General features: G+C 33.0%; 1 protein-coding gene across 4 annotated transcripts; it reads right to left on the bottom strand.

The window, feature by feature from the left end:
• Positions 1-9,072: 9,072 nt before the first annotated feature.
• Positions 9,073-17,776, bottom strand: LOC146920367 (uncharacterized). Of its 4 annotated transcripts, XM_085713787.1 has the most exons (14): positions 17,664-17,776; positions 15,805-16,873; positions 15,653-15,692; positions 14,795-14,847; positions 13,988-14,033; positions 12,651-12,743; positions 12,358-12,396; positions 10,992-11,099; positions 10,851-10,902; positions 10,675-10,750; positions 10,432-10,498; positions 10,296-10,346; positions 9,553-9,645; positions 9,073-9,436 (listed from the first exon to the last, which is right to left on the bottom strand). In XM_085713787.1, exons 2-14 carry the CDS (start codon positions 16,836-16,838, stop codon positions 9,335-9,337), a joined length of 1,854 nt encoding a protein of 617 aa, XP_085569913.1. In that variant the 5' UTR covers positions 16,839-16,873; positions 17,664-17,776; the 3' UTR covers positions 9,073-9,334. The 4 variants fall into 4 exon arrangements, 2 of the variants coding, with proteins under 2 accessions (XP_085569913.1, XP_085569914.1); XR_015011759.1 differs by lacking the exon at positions 12,358-12,396 and having other exon boundaries at positions 9,553-9,831; XR_015011758.1 differs by lacking the exon at positions 17,664-17,776 and having other exon boundaries at positions 9,553-9,831; positions 15,805-16,867.
• Positions 17,777-19,960: the final 2,184 nt, after the last annotated feature.

Genomic DNA, 19,960 nt, shown 5'->3' on the forward strand with positions numbered 1-19,960 from the left:
ATAACAATGATCACAAGGAATAATTTATCATTTATTTAAAGGTGGATTATGATTGAATTCATATATAAACCCTTTTTTCTTCTCGAAACTACATATGTAAACTTAATCCTGATTAAATAAAGGATTTTGTTTTTTTTTTTTTTTTGAAAAAGCCAAAAAGGATTATATTAAACTACACTAGACGTTAAAGCACAAGGTGTGCCAAAACGACTATGCACAAAAGAGTTCAACAAACATGTACATGCCACAGAGGCGTAGAAATCACAAAGAAAACAAAAAACAACAAGCTATAAAATTGAGTTTAAGCAGGTTAAAGGACTCCGCCGCCACTCTTGATAATCAAAATCAAAATTAATGTATTTCGATTTCAACCACCAAAATGACTGAAGCTTCACCCTTTCACCGAGCGCTTGCAAGTTGTCCTCCTTTCCTTTGAAGATTCTATTATTACGTTCTTTCCAAATTATCCAAGCTACTGACAACCAAATAATCTGCATGGACTCAGTAGACTTCTTTGAGAAGCCCCTCAAACCACTAAATTGATGCAAATGAGCAAAGAATTGACAATGAAAAGCTGTTGAAAAGCCAAGCCAATTCGTAACCATACTCCACACTCCACCAAAGAAGCCGCACATAAGAAATAAATGATCTCTGTCCTCATTAAAACCGCAATTAGCAATACAACCCTGTTCAGAAACAAGCAGAACCTTCCGTTGGAAGAGTTTATCTCTAGTAGGAATCCGATTTAAGAATAGGCGCCAAGCAAAAATCAACACTTTTAGAGGCACCGCTTTCAGCCACAAAAATCCATAATTACTATTAGGCTGCTGATGACTATCAAGCTCTATGTCTGTTAAAAAATAATAAGCAGAACTAACAGTGTAACAATTAGAATCATGTAACATCCAAATCCATCTATCAACACGGTCAACCTGAAAAGAGAAATTGGTTAGGCGAACAATGCACTCCCCCAATAGCTCATCCTCCCAAGCAAAAAGTCTCCGACGCCATTTCCACGCCTCCCCGTTAACCCCCCATCCTCTCGCAAACATGTCAGCCACCAAAGCTAATTTGTTCTCCGCTAACTCATAGAGGCGCGGATAAAGACTACACAACGGTTTCCCCTCCAGCCAAGGGTCGACCCAGAACAAAGTGGATACGCCATCCCCTACCTGACGGTTTATATTATCCAACATCCACCCAGAATCAACCTGACCCACACCATCCCTAACATCTAAAATTGTCTGCCACCACACCGAGCCACCCACTCTATTAGAGCAGCAAAGCCGCCCCCCCTCCTCTCCATACCGGGCACAAAGAACCCGATACCATAGGTTATCCCGCTCCTGTAAAATCCTCCACCACCACTTACCTAAAAGAGCAATGTTAAACTCCATCAACCTCCGCACTCCCAAACCTCCATTCTCCTTTCGTAAACAAACAGTTTCCCATTTAATCCAAGTAATTTTCCTAAAATCCTCACAACCCCCCCAAAAAAATGCATTAAATAAAGATTCAAGGATAGAGATTATACCTGAGGGGGCTTTGAAGAAGGAAAGAAAATAGACCGGAATGGAGGACAGGACAGACTTAAGAAGGATCAATCGGCCGCCCATAGACAGGTTACGACTTTTCCAATCAGACAACCTTCTTTTAATACGATCAACAAGAGGATACCAAAAAACCAACTTTCTCGGATCACCACCAATAGGGAGACCCAAATATAAAAATGGAAGTCTGCCATGTTTACAATGTAAAACAGAGGCCGCCTCATGTAACCAAGAATCGGCGACATTAACCCCATATAACATGCTCTTATGGAAGTTGACTTTTAAACCAGAAACAGATTCAAACAACATCAAAACTGATTTTAGAATACGAATATTACCCCAACTTTTAACACCCACCAAAAGAGTGTCGTCCGCAAACTGTAGATGAGAAATGTCAACATTACCATGCGCCCCTACCCTATATGAAGCGAACATATCTTGCTCCACCATCTTATTCATCATAACATGTAACCTAAAGGATTTTGTTAACAGGTACCTCTGCAGCATTTTTTAAGTATTTAAAATTAAAAAATTATTCATTAAAAAATAAATCATTTTAATTTTTAATACATTAAATACACTAATTTTTATTAAAATTAAAACTTTCTCTCAAAAAAAAACTAATTTTTATTAAAACTTATTTTTTAAGGCCTTTAAAGATTATACCGAAGACGTCTGTTAACATTTCCATAATTTGATCATGATTATTTCAAGTCAAACTTTCAATATTACTATAAGAACACATGTTACATACTATTATTATCATTACAGTACGTCAAGAATAATAATTAATCAAGACGTCTTTGTTTCAATTCAAACAAAACAACAATTAATCAAGAAGTGTGTGGCGTCATAGCATATATAAATCAAAGGATTTTGTTGAAGAATTGTCGGTATTAGTAACATATAAAAACGTAGATTAATTATTGAGTAATGATATTTTGACATCCATTTGATGACAACTTTGTTGACAACCTTGTTTTTCTCACTTTTTATTGGTCAAAAACAATGGAGAGAGAAAAAGGAAGAGAGAGAGGATAACAACATCATGTGAGTATGAGAGAGAAAGTTGTCCAAAAGTTATCAAAAAGTGGTTGTCAAAATATCATTTCTCTTGATTATTTTAGACAGGGTCGGTAAGTTGAGACAACCTGTAAGCCAATTTAGCTACAACCTGGCCTTGTCAAGGTACCCTCACTGAGGCCCACCAACAAAACCCTAGATTATTAACTCAAAAGCTAAGGATTAGTGGATTCCTAATCAGCATCAATAGTAATGTGGAAATAAATTTTCTCGTTTAGTATGCTGTAAAATGGAACTTATGTTCATTAAAATATGAGCATCAACCTAACAAAATTGTCTCCTAATCAGCATCAATAGTAATGTGGAAATAAATTTTCTCGTTTAGTATGCTGTAAAATGGAACTTATGTTCATTAAAATATGAGCATCAACCTAACAAAATTGTCTCGGAGGAAACATGTTAGGCACCTAAATATAGTCCACATTTGTTAATGATTGTTCGTACTCTTCAAATAATTCGTTTTTAATTCAAGTTTGTTAATCACTTGATAGAAATCACTTTTGTTACCACCACTCTATTCTATTTTAATAATGTTATTCTTCGAATACTTTTAACGATCTTTTTTTTTTTGTGTACAAATTTATATTTCATTTTCTAATAACCTTTTATTTCTATGAAACAAGTTTTCATAAAGGACGTTTTGAAAAACATGTTTTACTGCACCAAATATATTAATGAGGTACCCAAATTCTTCATAACAGACAACAGTGGAATACATTTTGGTTGCTTATATTCGAAATTGAAGGAAGTATATAGATAATCTTTGAAATTTCCTTACTTCAATCACCTTCTCGGATGAAAAATATAACTCGTGAGAAGAAACCCTACACTTGTTTTATTTATATTAAAAGACTTGTCATTTAGTGCGAAGAAATACAGTGAGGACTGGCCACGAAACATGCGCGTGCTGGTGACAAACTGTTTTTAACATTTTAAAAGTAAATAAAAATCAAGCAGATCAAAAGCAAGTATATGATCCAATGGTTATAATTTGTTCGTTGAATTTCAAACAACACACATCGCACTATTAAGCTTTTTCCTTATATTAATAGTGTTGCCTTGCCTCTCTTAGAGGATTGCAAATATTTGTAAATACAGTATATAAGAAAAAAATTCATTAAACAACATAATAATAGACGATTAATTAAGTGACTTAATTTGGTTAATAGACTTCATTTAATCTCTTATTAAAATAATAATTGTTCAAATTTTACTTGTATTTCACCGGTAGAGATTATAAGGTCTCGTTTTGACCGGAAAATCAAACGGTTTAAGAAATAGAAATAATAAATAAATAAAATTACCCCACTTTCTGATGTCAACAACAATCTCCACTTTAGCTTTCTTTGGTCATAGATCAGCCAAATATATGATTGTTGTGTTAGATTTGTTTTGGTATAGATTGTGTTGGATGTTAAAACCAGCTCTAAAATCTTCATACATGTGCCAACTAATAAGAATAAACCTCTTAACCATAGCCACTTGTAATGTTTAATTAAAATCTCTTAAGTATAACAAAAATAAACTCTCTAAATAGAAGGAAAAGGAACCATATATTACAATCTCAAATTTGTTTAGAGAATAACCCATTATCAAATCAAAACTTCAAAAGAAAAATATATACAAAGAAAAAGGACAATCATTCCTAATAAATAAAAGACAAAAAAAAACAGAAACTCATAATAATTCTAGGAGAACACACAAAAAAACCAAAATAATCTAATAGTAGTGTACTATTTTTTGTCTCTACCAAACAAACAAAAAGGAATCATGAATTTTTTCTATCATGAATATGTACTACAATTGGGTCTTGAATTTGATCCATAGAAGAAATAGATGTTCTTTTGATGAATTCCAAACAATCAGCAATAGCTTCTGCATAGAAAGAATTATTCCTTCCATAAGATGAAAATCTACAATCACCTGCTTGACCCTTGATTCTTTCATCCTTCATTAAACCATTTCTACTACTATTGCTATTGTTTCTTTTGAATCCACTTTTTCTGCAGAAAACTTTCTTCAACAACTGAAAAGCTTGTACATGAGACAGTTTCAACTTATCAAAGATTCTGAGGAAGAAGTTGACTCTTTTGCGTAGCCGCAAAAAGTAAAGTCTTGTGAGGTTTAGCCTAAATCCTCTGCATTTTCCATGGTAAAATGATGATCCTTTACCACTACTGCTGCTGGTGCTGCTAACTCTGTTGTAACTCATTTGGTTCATTTTTTTTGGCTTATGTTTGTGGTATTGTAGGCTGCAAAGTGCAAACTTTGTTGTGTACAAATAAATATATAATGTTGGAGGATGACTTTTTGGATGGTGAGGTAATGATGAGTTTAAGGTGTGAAGGAGAATATGAGAATATGAAGGAAGAAGCTTGGAAATTTGTGGGTTTGGACTATTTTGAAACTTTGGACGGTTTGGTATTGCAAATACAAAGGGGTTTGATCCTTTGAGGTGTATTATATGTGACCAGGATTAAACTTAAAAAATTTGTGTATGTTTAAATACTAAAATTGAGAACTGTTGAGTCTCATATTAAGAGATGAGATATGACTGAAAATATATTTATTAATGAAAGCAATCTTCATCTTACAAATTGATGTTGTAAAAGTTGAGTTAAGTTCATCCCAAATTTTAAAATAATATCATAGTATATTTAACATTTATTGGGCGACCTATTATCAAGCCCTTGCTCTCGAGTCACTCACCTTGTTCGGTCTTTGGCGTGAGGAGTGTGTGCTAAGAGTCACATTTTAATAAAGTACGCCATAAAAACATGTATGATTTGATTTACAAATTTTGTGTGCTTAGTTGTTTTCTTATTTTTGTCAATATTTTAGTGGCTAGATTCACATATTTTAAATGTGGAGAATCTGATGTTCGAACCCCGGTCCCTGCAAGTAGTGTTTCTAATAGATATCAATTGAGTTACACTTACGGGACTTGTGCTCAGTTATTTATCAGCAACGAAGCTTGACAATAAATCACAATATTTATAGCTGTCTATAATATTATAAAAGAAAATACTATCGAGTGCCCTCGAAACATTCGTTAAGCTATTATAAAGATAGAAAGGGATGATAAACAATTAAACAACAAGGTGTTGAATCATTGATGGTGTGGTAGGGTCATAAAGGGGCAAGGGAAAATGAGTAAAAGATAAAAATGCCATGGATTCTTTTTCAAAGTAGGTGACTAAAGCAGCAAAGGAATAGGATAATTAGTAATCAAATTGGTAAGATTCCGCGGTTGAGTTGATTAGCTTATATTATAATATGATTTTTAAAACTTTGTTAGTCTAACAAAGTTTGACTTGTGAATTGGCTTTTATGGTAGAGTGGCTGGCTTTCATATTAGGGATGTGATTGTTGCATACAAATTTGTTTTATTGTTACATACCTTTAATAATAATAACAAACTTTGAGGACTAATGGTCACTCAGATTTATGATGTCTTTAATTGCTACAGGTTTGTGTCTAAAGATCCACTAATCTTCCAAAAGAGTAGCTGATCCCACAGTTTTCTTTGAAAATTATTGAGGTTACCTTTAACACCTACTTTATAAACTAATATTATTGTCATTATTTGTTCATTTCAAACTTTTAAATGAGATAAATAAATGAATTTGTCAATATTTTTTCCATTGATGAGTTCATCAAGTCTCTTCATTTCAGCATTTTCATTAGTTCTAGTTATGTTTGTCTTATAAAAAGACCATTAATGGTAATGCCTGCCTTGTTCTTCATATATTTATATTCTCTATAGGATGAATAGGAGAGTATTTTTAGAGTTAGACCAATTTTTAAGATGAATGAGGTCTAGAGAAAATTTTGAAAGATATTATACCTTTTAGGCAATTGCACCAATACAGTAAAAAAAAGTGACATGGTAGGACTGAGTTAATTAATTACTTTTAGTAGGGTGTGTCTGGTAGTAAAAAGAAAAATACAATAAATCAAATAAGTATTTTATTCTTGACCAAAAAAAAAAAAGTATTTTATTAATGTTAAAGGATTAACTATTGATGATGCTATGGCATATTGGCATCATTCTTGTTAAACCATAGCCTAACACATGGATGTATATATGCTTTTGGATAAAAGTGAGTGACAAGAAAAGGGACACAAAATTTAAATTTGTAGAAGTTCATGAAACAAGAATATGCCAAGGGAGTTAGATGAAGAAAGCTATGTGAACATTGGCCATTAACTCAACACAACCAATGCCTTCTATTTTGGACAATTTTGCTAAATGCATATTTTGATGCCATTACATTACCTGTCTAAACAACTTTTGTGTATATTTTTATCAAAAAATGACAAAGCTTTGACTTCAACTTTTAGTAGCCATTTTTTTTTAGGTAACCTATTATCTATGATTATGACCCTTACATTTTTAATTCCAAACTAACATGCAAATATTATTCATTGGAGTGCTGACTTTAAATTTAGAACAACTTAAACATTTTTTAATTAGAAACAATGGCTAAAAGTAACCACAAAAGATTACATATAAGGAGCAAAGTTGACCATCAAGATTCAAGAGTTTAAATTGAAGCATTATTTTCATTTTAAACATGTAAAAATCAATTGATCTTATGCCGTTCTATTTAAATTACACTTTCTTTGTTTTATTTCTGTTCTGTTCAAATAAATATATTATTGGTGGTAAATAATAAGATATTCTATGACTAATGAATTTGAGGTATGTAATGAAGTTTCAACGATTTCTTATTAAATGGATAACATCAAATTTCATATCAGCCTAGTTTATAACATTACGTACGTAAACAAGAAAGTTTTTCAATGAAAACCATTATACAAGTATGAATTTTTTGGAGGTATCAAAAGTCAAAATAGATTAACTGGTAGATTGAGTAATAAAACAAAAAAAAATGAAATTTGTCAATGAAATAACTTTTTTTTTTCCTTCCCACGAGCATGGAACTTGAGTTAACAATAACAATCCAAGTTTTTCACAGTGAATGAGAAAAGAATGCAGCATTAGAATTACATTTCAAGACATCTTCAAGTGAAAAGGAAATAAAAAGTTGAAATATGAGGAATGAACTACACAACACACAAATGGTTGAGCTACCAATCTATGTCACTTGTGAGATATCATTCTATGACCAATATATTATCAAAATAAAAAATAAAATAAAATCTACGATCTGTAGAGTAAACGAGGTAGAAAAGCTTGACCTAGTAACATCAAGAAACAAAATTAAAATTCCCTTAAAGACCGTAAAACGACATAGGAGTAGTTCAAATTTGTTATGGACATAGTTGAAAATTATTATTAATGTCACTTTAATTAATAAAAATCATCTTCCCCATTTTTTCTAAAAAAAGTTATCACGAAGGATCATATAATTATCACAAATCAAGAAATAAAGGATGCATAGGAGTTGCGACGATGATATTATTGAATTTCCAAGACATGACTTCCTTCAAACATTAACTCTTGAACCATCCCCTACGCACACCATCTAAGACTATAAGGAGGTATTAGCAAAGGAATTGTACTCCACAAACTTCTTCAAGTGATGCTTGGATTTTCGACAAATGGAAGCCTCTGAAAAGTCTCTTTTCAGAAGGCATCTAGCTCTGATAATTTCAAAGGAAAATGGAGTTAGAATCAGATACAAGTTTTCAACTTATTTTCCCAACATAGCAAGAAATTGAACCAGATGTCGTGAAAATTAAGGCCTCCCTCGTCCTTAGAAGCAGTCAAATTAGCTAAAGTGCCCCTAGCTAAGATATGAACATCTACATTAACTTATCATCTAATAAGCATGAGTTTCTATAACTACTAGACTTCAATAAGTCTCTACAATTTGTTCATCGTGCACCAAACTCTGATATCTACTATTGGATGGTTAATTCCAATTGCGCTAAAATCCACTTCTACTTTGAAGATGCCCCTATCCAAGTTATCAATAATACATTGATAGCAAAAATAAACCCAGTATTTTACCATCTCTACCGTTCAGCTTTAGCCATCAAGAAAACACTGTTCTCCTTGAGGATACCCAATCCCAGCATTATGTGTAGGGAAAGATGCATGTATATTACACCTTACATGTTTAGACTACTTAACTAGGTGCCAAGTCACTACTGCGCCTTCACAAGTCATCGCGACCCCAACTCTGACGAGTAAGCAAGTAAACTACCTTTTGAAGCGCTAGTTGCAAGTCACTTAAGCTTGAGTCCAGTCATCAAACATTGAAATCCCAAGAGCCATAATGGTGAAGGAGTGTTCACCGATGCCTTTCAATAAGATGCGGTTTCTACTCGTCCAGATTGACCACAACAACGTTACCAAATACGCTTCTTGTGGGAAGTAGGCGTCGCAACATGCGAAATTTAGAGTGCTGAAACTTAAATTTCTTGCATGCATTGAGCACTTCATACTTGTGGCCAGCTTAACGGAATCTAATGAACCAACCATCATGCATATTTTATAACATTCAGCATTACAAAATCCTTACTAGCTCATATTAACATGGTCAAATTGTAATGCTTGAGAAAACATTCCTAACATTAAATATATATTCTACCCTAAGATATAAATTGGCATCTGTTTTAAAGCCATAAACAATACCTCTAAATTGTTGTTTCAGGGTCAACTATCCTATAAATATAAATAATAGTACAGGAAATTTGTAACTTGTAAGAAAAGCATCAACAAACAACCACTATTCTGACTGTTCAAATGGGACACGTACAAACAGTTGTCCATGCAGCGTTACCACAGCTGATGTCTGATGAGGATCAATTCTTGAGGGTAAACTCACAACCTGATTCATCAAATTATATTATATCAGAGAAATAATAGAAGCACTACTACCAAGTAATTTGCCATTGTATTCAAGAACAACAAAATAATTATGGTTTAAAAAGGAGGAAAACTCACCTTTTTGAAAGGTGTCACACCCCAAGGATTATTGGGATGATCAGGCTCGCCGCTTATGACCAAACGGCCTGCTGGGTCTGATTGAACACGTACCTGGTTTAGAAAAGTAGGCATCATTATCCTCAATTTCAGCATTGTAACTTATCCGGTCCAAGAACTGATTAATCCGAGGGTCCGATCCCACTGTCCATTTGTGGGGGCGCCATTTAAAGCCAGAGCATAGCTCTATATGGACTTAGCCCACCAATAATTGGCATCAGGGGGGATCGAACCTAAGACCTTGAGAGGAGAACACAACACCGCATCAACAAGTTTTCAAGGGTTCTAGTTCTACTCAATGTGCTGGCATGTAAGCTCCTAATGACAGATACCCTCAGCATAGGACATTTTGAAGGGTGAACATTGTAATATTTGTAAAGATTTATTATATAGACTGGGGATGCAATGCAAATTTACTATGAATATTTACATGGCATCAAGCAATCAACTTTCTTTTATATATTTATATTGCTCAAGAATGAAGGGGAATATTACATAATAGTCTACAAACAGGTAATAGCGTCCTTTGTATAAGCTGAATTTTCCACCCACTCCGCCATGAATTTTGCACACCTCCAATGGCAACTCTCATGGGAAGGGGAAATAGTGAAAAAGATAGCTTAACTTTCATCATAATACTAATTTATTATTAATGCAGATAAATAGATATTAAAGTAAGATAAAGCAGTTAGAATATGTAGTACCTCCTCCCTCAGAAGGCCAGGAACTAAAGCATATATTTCGAAACAATCTTTCTGCACAAGAAAGTTTACATTGAGATAATTAACTACATAGACAATTTATATTATATTATTTCAAATACAAAGATTAAGAACTTACAGTTTTTTGAACATTGACTTTTACCCAATCAGCAGAAGGTCCTATGTCAACCACAGCTGTTCCCAACCTAGCAGCCACATATGTTAGCATAGGCATGCAAGTAGTGAATAAAACAAAGTGCCAAAGTACAAAATCTCTCATGGCTATAAGTTGGCAACACATTTCACCTTCTAACTACACAAACAAGTAAGCAATCACAACACACAGTAAAAGGAATATAGAAAGGAGTAACCGTGTCTTAACTGTGGTCTTGACGGTTTACTCCGTGCTGCTTTGACTGCATTATCCATATAAGATGGGCTCTTACGTTTAGGTACATCTGATTCAATAAGGTGCATGATTCAATACTGAGAATAATCTAACATGGTAACACCTTCAACATAATTAAAATTTATAGCACAAGAAATGGAGGACCATACTGATGCTCTTAAGCTGCTTTTCACGCTTTTGCACAGACACAGCATTCCTATCCTAAGAAATCAGAAGCGTTGAACAATTCTATGGATGTAAGAAAACAGAAAATGAAAAAGGAAAATAAAAACTTCAAAATTCCACCAAACCTTTATAATAGGGTCACCAACTTCACCATTGCCAAGAAGACGTTGTGAGTGCCAACCCCGCATAGCCTGTTCAGCAGCATATCTCCGGGATCTACCTGATGCTAAACCCTAGACACAGTCATCAATTGAAAATGATCATGAGATACAAATATGTATAGTGCTCACAGCAATAAGGACAGAGTCATAGTTCAACTCCTATCGCATAGACTACGAATAGGAGTTGAACTATTCGTAGTCTATGCGATAGGAGTTGAACTATTCATAGTCTATGCGATAGGAGTACCAAGGGAGCAAATTTACCTAATTGCAATAACCAATTTCAGATATTGTTCAGGCAACTTTTACATTAAATTTAACCCAGATAACGATGCCTTAAACTCGAATGCAGTTAATAATAATATATGGGTGGGGAAGAAGAGCAAAAATTCTGGGCAACAGATAGCTCCTTATATTTAATTTCAAGAGAGCATTAACCGGCAAATATGAATGCTACTTCTTGTGTTAACAACTAAATTTTTTTAGATACTCCCTCTGTCCTAAATTGTAAGCGGAAAAAATCAAATCACATTTATTAAGAAAATTAAAATATAAGAATTTGGAGTATAGTTATTTGTGTTTTCTTTGTAATAAGTTTTATATGAAGATGTAAAAGCAATTTCATTGGCTATTGATTATGGAGAAAATGGAAGAGAGAGAAAATTGAATGTAATTTGCATTTAATTTCATGAGAATAAACAAAAGTTTTTCTTGGAAAAGATGGGTTTTTAAAAAAAGGGTTAATTATGTTTCTAGTCCCTATAAAATAGCGACCTTGTAAGTTTAGTCCTTACTTAATTTTAATAGCATTTTTAGTCCTTATAAAAAAAAATTTACTTATAATTTTAGTCCCTGCTAAAACAAAGTTTGATTAATTATTCTTAAACTCTTAAATTTTTGATTGATTTTTTTGAGACAAGATTAGAACACTATGAAAGGTTCGTTTACTAAAATTTAGAATTTTCAGACATGAAATGAATTAAATATGAATTTTTTAAAACGACAAAAGTTAAAGATAAAAAGTAATAAAATCTGGATGTAGAAATCAAATTTTGCGATAATTTTTTGCGGAGGAACTTTTAGTAATGTTCTAAACATGTCTGCAAAAAATTGTTCAAAAATTTAAGAGTTTAAGCATAAATTAAACAAATTTGAATTGAGTAGGGACTAATACTCAGGGCAAAAAAACAAAATTAGGGACTAAAAATGCTATTAAAATTAAGTAAGGACTAAACTTACAAGGTCGCTATTTTATAGGGACTAGAAACATAATTAACCCTTAAAAAAACAAGATTAAATAGGACAAAGAAATTGAGTTTTTTTTGCTTACATTTTGGGACGGAGGAAGTATATACGAAGCAATTTGAACCTATAAATATACCAACAAAATTCTCTTAAACCAGAACATATGATTTTGACAGACAATCAAAACGAGAATCGCAGTATCAGCGTGTTAATGTCTATTTTTCAAAAATTCTCCCAACACAATCTTGATTATAAGTTGTTTCAAATGCAAAATAAGCTAATCAAACACATTCAGTTAATAAGATCGTGGTGATGATAATACTCCTTATATAGATCATTATTGTTCATGCTACCGAAATCAAATACAGATCACATTACCTGATTTTCAACATTCACAGGCTCTGGAGGAGATGTGACAGGTACATTCAGCTCGCCGCCTTTTATGTTATGCCTTTCGTAATCAAGAAGGGCCTAGAGTAACATTTGAAACAGCAACAATGAAACAAGTGTTAAAAAGGTGAGGATTACAGGATTGCATCATTCTGAAGGTAAAATATAAACCACTCAAGCAATTCGCAAATGCATATGAATATATTATTGACATCAAGAGTCAACATTCACATGCAAACAAAGCGTTCACTCATAAACTTCAAATGAACACCAACAAGAATATATATATAGGGGGCTGCTAACTTACACCCACCTAAAAACACTAAGGTGCAAGTTAGCAAGCTACACCCACTAATTATTTACTAAAAAAGCCCTTTATCATTGTTCAACTTAATTTTAAAAGGAAGGGTAAGTTTGTAATTTTCATGTTTTTCCGTTGCTAACAAAACAAATGTCGGCACTATCCTCATGTTTTTCTTTTCTCGTAAAAACAAAGGTTGGATGCTCTCTTTTTTTCTTCCTGATAAAAACAGGTTGAATGCTCTCTTTTAATTTTCTTTAATCTTTTTTTTAACCAATGAGATTAAACCCCTTTGTCATTATTCAACTTAATCTTTGTAAGTTCCCACGTCATTACACATGATTGTAAGGTTATTGTAGTTCAGTCGACATTCAATGGGGTCTAAAACTCCACCATCATAAATCAATTCTACAACATTGGTTAAAAAACTATCAATAAAAACTATCAAATTAGCTTGAATCAAATTGTGTTTTTTGTTGTTTTTTTTAAATAGAAAAACAAAAAACCAATGACGTTGGAACATACAAGCATTAAAAACATGTACAAAACATGTAATAATATAAGACAAATCAACATCTATAACGGAAGTGCCGCCGAAAAACCAGGGAAAAAATTATGTCCATGTATTGGTAATTACTAAACTGTCCTTCAATTTAAAATTAATTTGAATAGACAAAAGGGTGTTTTAGTAAAATACAAGTGGGTGTAGCTTGCTAACTTGCACCTTAGTGTTTTTAGGTGGGTGTAAGTTAGCAGCCCCCATATATATATATATATATAACATGTGCCCTTAGGGCACAAGTTAAGATTCCAAAGATAGAAATTATGCATCGTAAATTGTGCCAATTTATTTTTCACAAGATTGAAATTTAATGTTTCTCAATAAATACTTGCTCTTTGTAGAAACCTTAACATGTGCCCTAAGGGCACAAGTTAGCACAACCCAAACTATATTTGTAATTTCTAAATGTCGAAATTCAAATAAAAGGTATAATTATAATATAACTTATTAGTCAAGAATCACCTTCTCATAAAATCCCCGGAAAGTCCAGGAAACTGTGGTGCATGTCCTGCATAAGATAAAAACAGAGGACAATATTGATATATTACTGAGAATAATCAGGTTTATCCAAAAAGCTCAAAAAGGATCTCCAGAAAAGGGTAAAGAAACACATGCCACCCATATCATAAAAAAAAAAAAAAAATGCAAAGCTATGCAAATATACTTTTCTATCAATATGAAAATTTATCATCAATTAATATTTCAACATAAGCACCCATCACAGCTTTTTCCATTTACATAAAATGTGACCACAAATTGTTCTCAACAACCTTTCCAATACACACTATCATTGCAATGTTGTAAAAAAGAGTGGTAAGCGTTACACATTGGATATTGATATGGTCTTAACAAAAAGTGGGGGCAACTCTCGCCCTAAGAGCTAGCTTTCGAAGTTAAGTTAGGAGCAAACCAAAATTTTAAAATGATATAAAAGTATCATGTGTCCGTTGGGTCACACCCGCAAATGCCCAAGCATGCAAACTTCACAGTCTAGATGTCCAGTCCTAGGCATAAGGGAGGGGATGTTGAGAGTTTCAAATTACAAGAATAACGGTTGTATGAGGGTAAATCTCACTCCACAAGCTAGCTCTTAGAGTTAAGTTAAGCCCAAACAAACATTCTAAGAAGATTAGACAACACATACCACAAATTTGACATCAAATAACACTGAAAAAGAAAAAAAACAAATGAAAATTGGAAATATAAGGAAATATCACAATTTCAGAGCCATTAACAAGATCAAGACATGAAAGTGCTAGTTATCCTTACTTTGGGGGTTTGAAAGACTCTCCCACACTCCGCCACAACTTACATGAGGTTACCTATTCAAAAATACAAGCCAATTAGGTATATATCCTATAAACAACGAAAACAACTTATTTGAAATAAACAAATAGACAGCCTAAAGTTCTATCATCAGTGCTAGTTTGCCTCAAGAAAGAATGCCTCAAATTTCGCTCATCTAAAGCAGAACTACTTGAAACCCAAGAATTAAAAGAAAATTGTGCCACAGCCACACTATACCTTAAGTAGCCAAATTTACAAACTGTTAGGTGCATCAAAATCAACTGGCCATTTATTAATCTAACAAAAAAGATTCCTGGGTGATGAAGGGAATATGGGGCAGGCTGGTATCGTCCTTCCAGTAATTAACAAATACCATTATCTTGAATGCCATTGTCATGAGAATTTATGATAATTGGAAATTTAAAATCTCTATATGTTCCACATATTTTGAATTGTATTTGTTTTCACAATGCACTAGCATTTTGGCAATCACAATTACCTTCTTACATACTGAAGTGGGAATAAATACACAAAATTCCTTCTAAGAGTTTAAATTATCTCCACATATTTATATGTGTGTTGTGTGTATGCATGTGTTCACCATATTTTACTTGCACGTCTAAAAGTGTTCTCACTGATCGAAGCTTACAATCCATAAGAGTGACAAAAAAGACCAAATTCAATCTCAAAACAACTCATTCAATGTACCGACAAGCTTAACCATCAACCAATATTTAAAATCGCTATGGACCTCTACAATATTTAATCGTTTTTCCAAAACCAGCTACATAAATTTGAATGAAACATTCAACATAATAGAAAGGAAAAATAAATGAATACCTTCTCATAGCCTCCCAACCTCATTACAGCTCTCCATAACCTTATGTTCCACCAAAGAAAGCATTAGTCCAGAGCGACAACATTTTAGAATTTGATGAATTTATGTCATATTCAAAGATGGCTAAAAATTTAAATCAACATAGATAACTCACTTAAGGCAATTAAGCCATTCTCCATAAAATTTGGGAGGTTTGAAGTCCATGCTCCTCTCCCTAAAGAAGTTTTCAAGCTCCTTCATAAAAGCTGCTTGGTCCTCTTCTGTTCCCGACTCATTTCCGTCATAATAATGATCAGCATCCAAGAAAAACATGTTCTGCGGCGAATCTGGGTTTTCATTATCTACAGGCTCAGCAACTTGCTCTTCACCACCCTTACTTTCAACTTCTAAAACATTCTTGACTTCTGGCCTTGTATCATCAGGGGCCGGTTGTGGTGTAGTACGATCGTTATGATTTGACAGTATAGGTTCATTTGTATTAGAAGAGGCAGGTTGTGGTGTAGTAGGATCATTATGATTTGGCAGTATAGGTTCATTTGCATCAGAAGAGGCAGGTTGTGGTGTAGTAGGATTGTTATTACTCAACGATATAGGTTCAACTTCACAAGCTTTACTAACAGCCGCTTCACAGACTTCAGGCTTCACCTCAACCTCCACCGCTATCATTTCAACATCACCATCACTAACATTATTTTGACATGCAATACCATCATTCTCAACACCGTTACTACTCAGAGGAAGTTTTTTGGCGTCCATCTTCACATCAGAAGCATCTTCACCCTCAGCTGTATCCAAAATATGAGCATCAGCCGCCTCAACTGGAACCGTATGAAGGGTATCTTGAACATTTTCTTGTGAAACACCTTCTGAAACAACCTTGGGTTTCACATTTTCATCCTCAGCATGCACCTCTTCCTTCCCAATTTTAACATCATTTGACACATTTTCAACATTCTTTGAAGTTTCCTCTACAGTAACCGGTTGAACTTCAAGATGCATCTCTTGATCAAGATATGAATCCAAACCAGCAAGATTATCAATAATCATCTCATCATCATCTCCTAATTGTGGACTAGTTGAAGCTTGATTTGAATTTTCATTTTCAACAATGACATAGTCAGCTTCCTCTACATTAACATTCGCCGGAACACCCTGACCCACTTCGTCGTTTTCTTTTGTATCACTCATTTGCAAAATTTAAAGCATGAAAACACAATAACCCCCTACACCAACTTCATTATATTAATTCAACATTCAAGAAAAAATTGGTACAAAAAAAAACATAAAAATGGAATCAAGGAATAAAAAACATAACTTCAGTCACAAGAATAACAACAACCATCAAGCCTTATCACAATAAGTGGGGTCAGCTACATGAATCAAACGACGTCATAGTGTTCCAACAAAAACCATGTCTTTCTCCAACTCATTAATCTCTAGATCCTTCATACTAGTTTCTCTTATAGTTTTTCTAGTTCTTACCCTATCTCTAGTGATTTGACTCCCCTCCATCTGATCTACTCTCTTTACTACAGAATCCACAAGTCTTCTCTCTACATGCCCAAACACCTAAGTCTCGTTTCTACCATCTTTTCTACTCTAGGTGATACCCCAACTCTCCCTAATGTTGTCATTTCTAATTTTATCCCGTCCATTCTTACCACACTTCAAAGCAACATCCTCATCTCTGACACGCTTAACTATGTTCGTGTTGATTCTTTACCACCTAACACGCCGGTCTTACCATTGTTCGATAAAATTTTCCCTTCAACTTGAGCGGCACTTTCGCAAGAATAAATAAAATCAAACAAAAAGAGAATGAAACCTTGCTATTAATACTAAACCCTAGCCAGTAATCTACTTATAGAACAACCATGGTTTACTAAACCAAAAAAAAAAAAAAAACGTGCTTTTGAAATTCAAAAATCTCAAAACATTGATTTGCATGGTAATTTAACTCAATGATGCGAAATTCAAAGTGAAAAAAAAAATTGAAAAATTAGTAGAGATAACCTGTGCAAATTGAGATTGAAGGGCGATCCTAAAGTGTGAGGAGAGAAAACCCTAAATTGGATACGCTGATAAGTTGAATTTGGAAAAACCCTAAATTGTGCTGTTTGAGGTTTGAAGGAATTTTCAGAAGAACGCAAATTTCATGTTGAAGCGGTAGAATTTTGATGCGCGTTTCTTTCACGCGTCAAGCGCCGCGTTATTTGGAGTAAAAGAACTGAGGGGAGGACACTGTACGACGTCGTTTTAATCTACTCCAAAAATCATAAATACTTCTACTAAGTCAATTAAAAATGAGAAATGATATTTGTACAACCATTCTATAACAACACTTTGTCACAACTTTTTCTCTCAAACTCACATTGTAATTTTATTTTTTTCTCTTTATTGGTTTGATTTTCGTGTCGATATACTTTTATTTGTAAAAAAATATGGTTATCCACTAGGTTATCAAACAAACGGAAGTTTAAATAACGCAACTCTTTAAAAAAAATCATTTTGAGATGGCATGAAATTGTAAATGTAGATCAGGGTTAATTATAGTTTTGTCTCCTTATTTTTACTTGTTCGTGAAATTGATCCTCCCATTTTAAAATTACACTGTTTTGGTTCTTTTGTAGAATTTTTTTACTTAAAATTGATTATTTGATATATTTTAAATGACATGACACATTGTTTGATTGTGTAGGGTGATCAACATTCATATAAAAAACATGTATGTGTGAATTTGACAGAGGTTTCTCGACTTGTGGAATTGAGGACCGAGACTTTTGACGTGCGGTAGGCAACCCTCAAAATCGCTTTAAGTAAAATGATCAAACATGAGAGAAGTGTGCCCTAATAAACAACATGTTTTTATATCATCTGTGTTTGACACTTTTAGTATGAGAGATTGTGATCTTCTACAAATAGTCTAAACTATATGGTGCTAAATTGTGGATATTTTATGTTGTTTTTATATTTTGAATGAATCAAAACTGTTTTTATATGTGATATTCTAAAATGAGTTTCAACTTTTGATATGCATGTCAAGCTATGTTTTCTCATTTAATTATTTAAAAATTTGTTATTTATACTATATATAAAGAAAATAGCATGTTTCGACTCTTTTGGGTTGGTTTTTTTGTTATTTCAATTATACCCTTAACATATTTTCTTATAATAATGTTATATTGTTGGTGTTATTAAAAAATACTAGACTCTTGACCCGTGCTACCGCACAGGTCATACCACGTAGAAGTTAATCGAATCAGTCGCAAAAATGTAAACATATATAGTTAATAGAGGTTTTATAACAATTTAAAAATATGTTCCCTTCTAAGACAACAATAGCAACAAAATGAAATGGTAGCATACATAACAAAAAGGTTTGAACATTAAACATCAAGATACATTATGAAAGACTTCGTGATAAACAACATTTGAGGTCGTATTATTGTTCTCTCCATCTCCATCAACGATTAGTATTTTCAAACCTTTTTTTCGATTAGCAATAATGAGCAATAAGTTTTTTTTATTCACAATGAAATATCATTAAGTTTAATTAATATTTGAATTTGACTTGTTACATGGATGAATGACAATTTCAAATTCGATTAGCAATAACTATGTGTTAATTTTTCTTTTATTCTTCATGAAATATCATTAAGTTCCATAAATATCATTACTTTTTTCTTTTATTCGATTAGCATTACTAACCTCTTCTATTTCGTATGAACAATACGTTTCTTTTATTCACAATGAAACATGATTAAGTTTCATAAATATTTGAAATTTGACTTGTTAAACATCATGAGCATACGGGTCAAGATTTAACACATTCGATTAGCAATAACTACGTGGTAATTTTCCTTTTATTCTTTATGAAATATCATTAAGTTCCATAAATATCATTACTTTTTTCTTCACCAAATGCATTCATTGAGATGACTTTGTATATACGAACAATACTCCTATTTTGCACAATTAACGTGACTCAATAAAAAGACATCCTTTATATTGGCATGAGTATTAAATTGCCAATAATATCATTTAATTCTTTAATCACATCTGTTTTGATATGATTAAACGCTATTAAAAGTAGACAAAGAATAATTAAATGATATTATTGTTTAGTTTTCCTTAAATGCATACAGATTGACTTGCCTTTTATGTGTTTACTCGATCATTATTGGTTTGTCTCTCACACACACACACAGATATATATATATATATATATATATATATATATATATATATATATATATATATATATATGGACTGCTAACTTACACCCACCGAAAAACACTAAGGTGCAAGTT

Source organism: Medicago sativa, chromosome 5 (assembly GCF_051527215.1).
Source record: "Medicago sativa cultivar Bolivia chromosome 5, Bolivia_mono, whole genome shotgun sequence".
Lineage (NCBI taxonomy): Eukaryota > Viridiplantae > Streptophyta > Magnoliopsida > Fabales > Fabaceae > Medicago > Medicago sativa.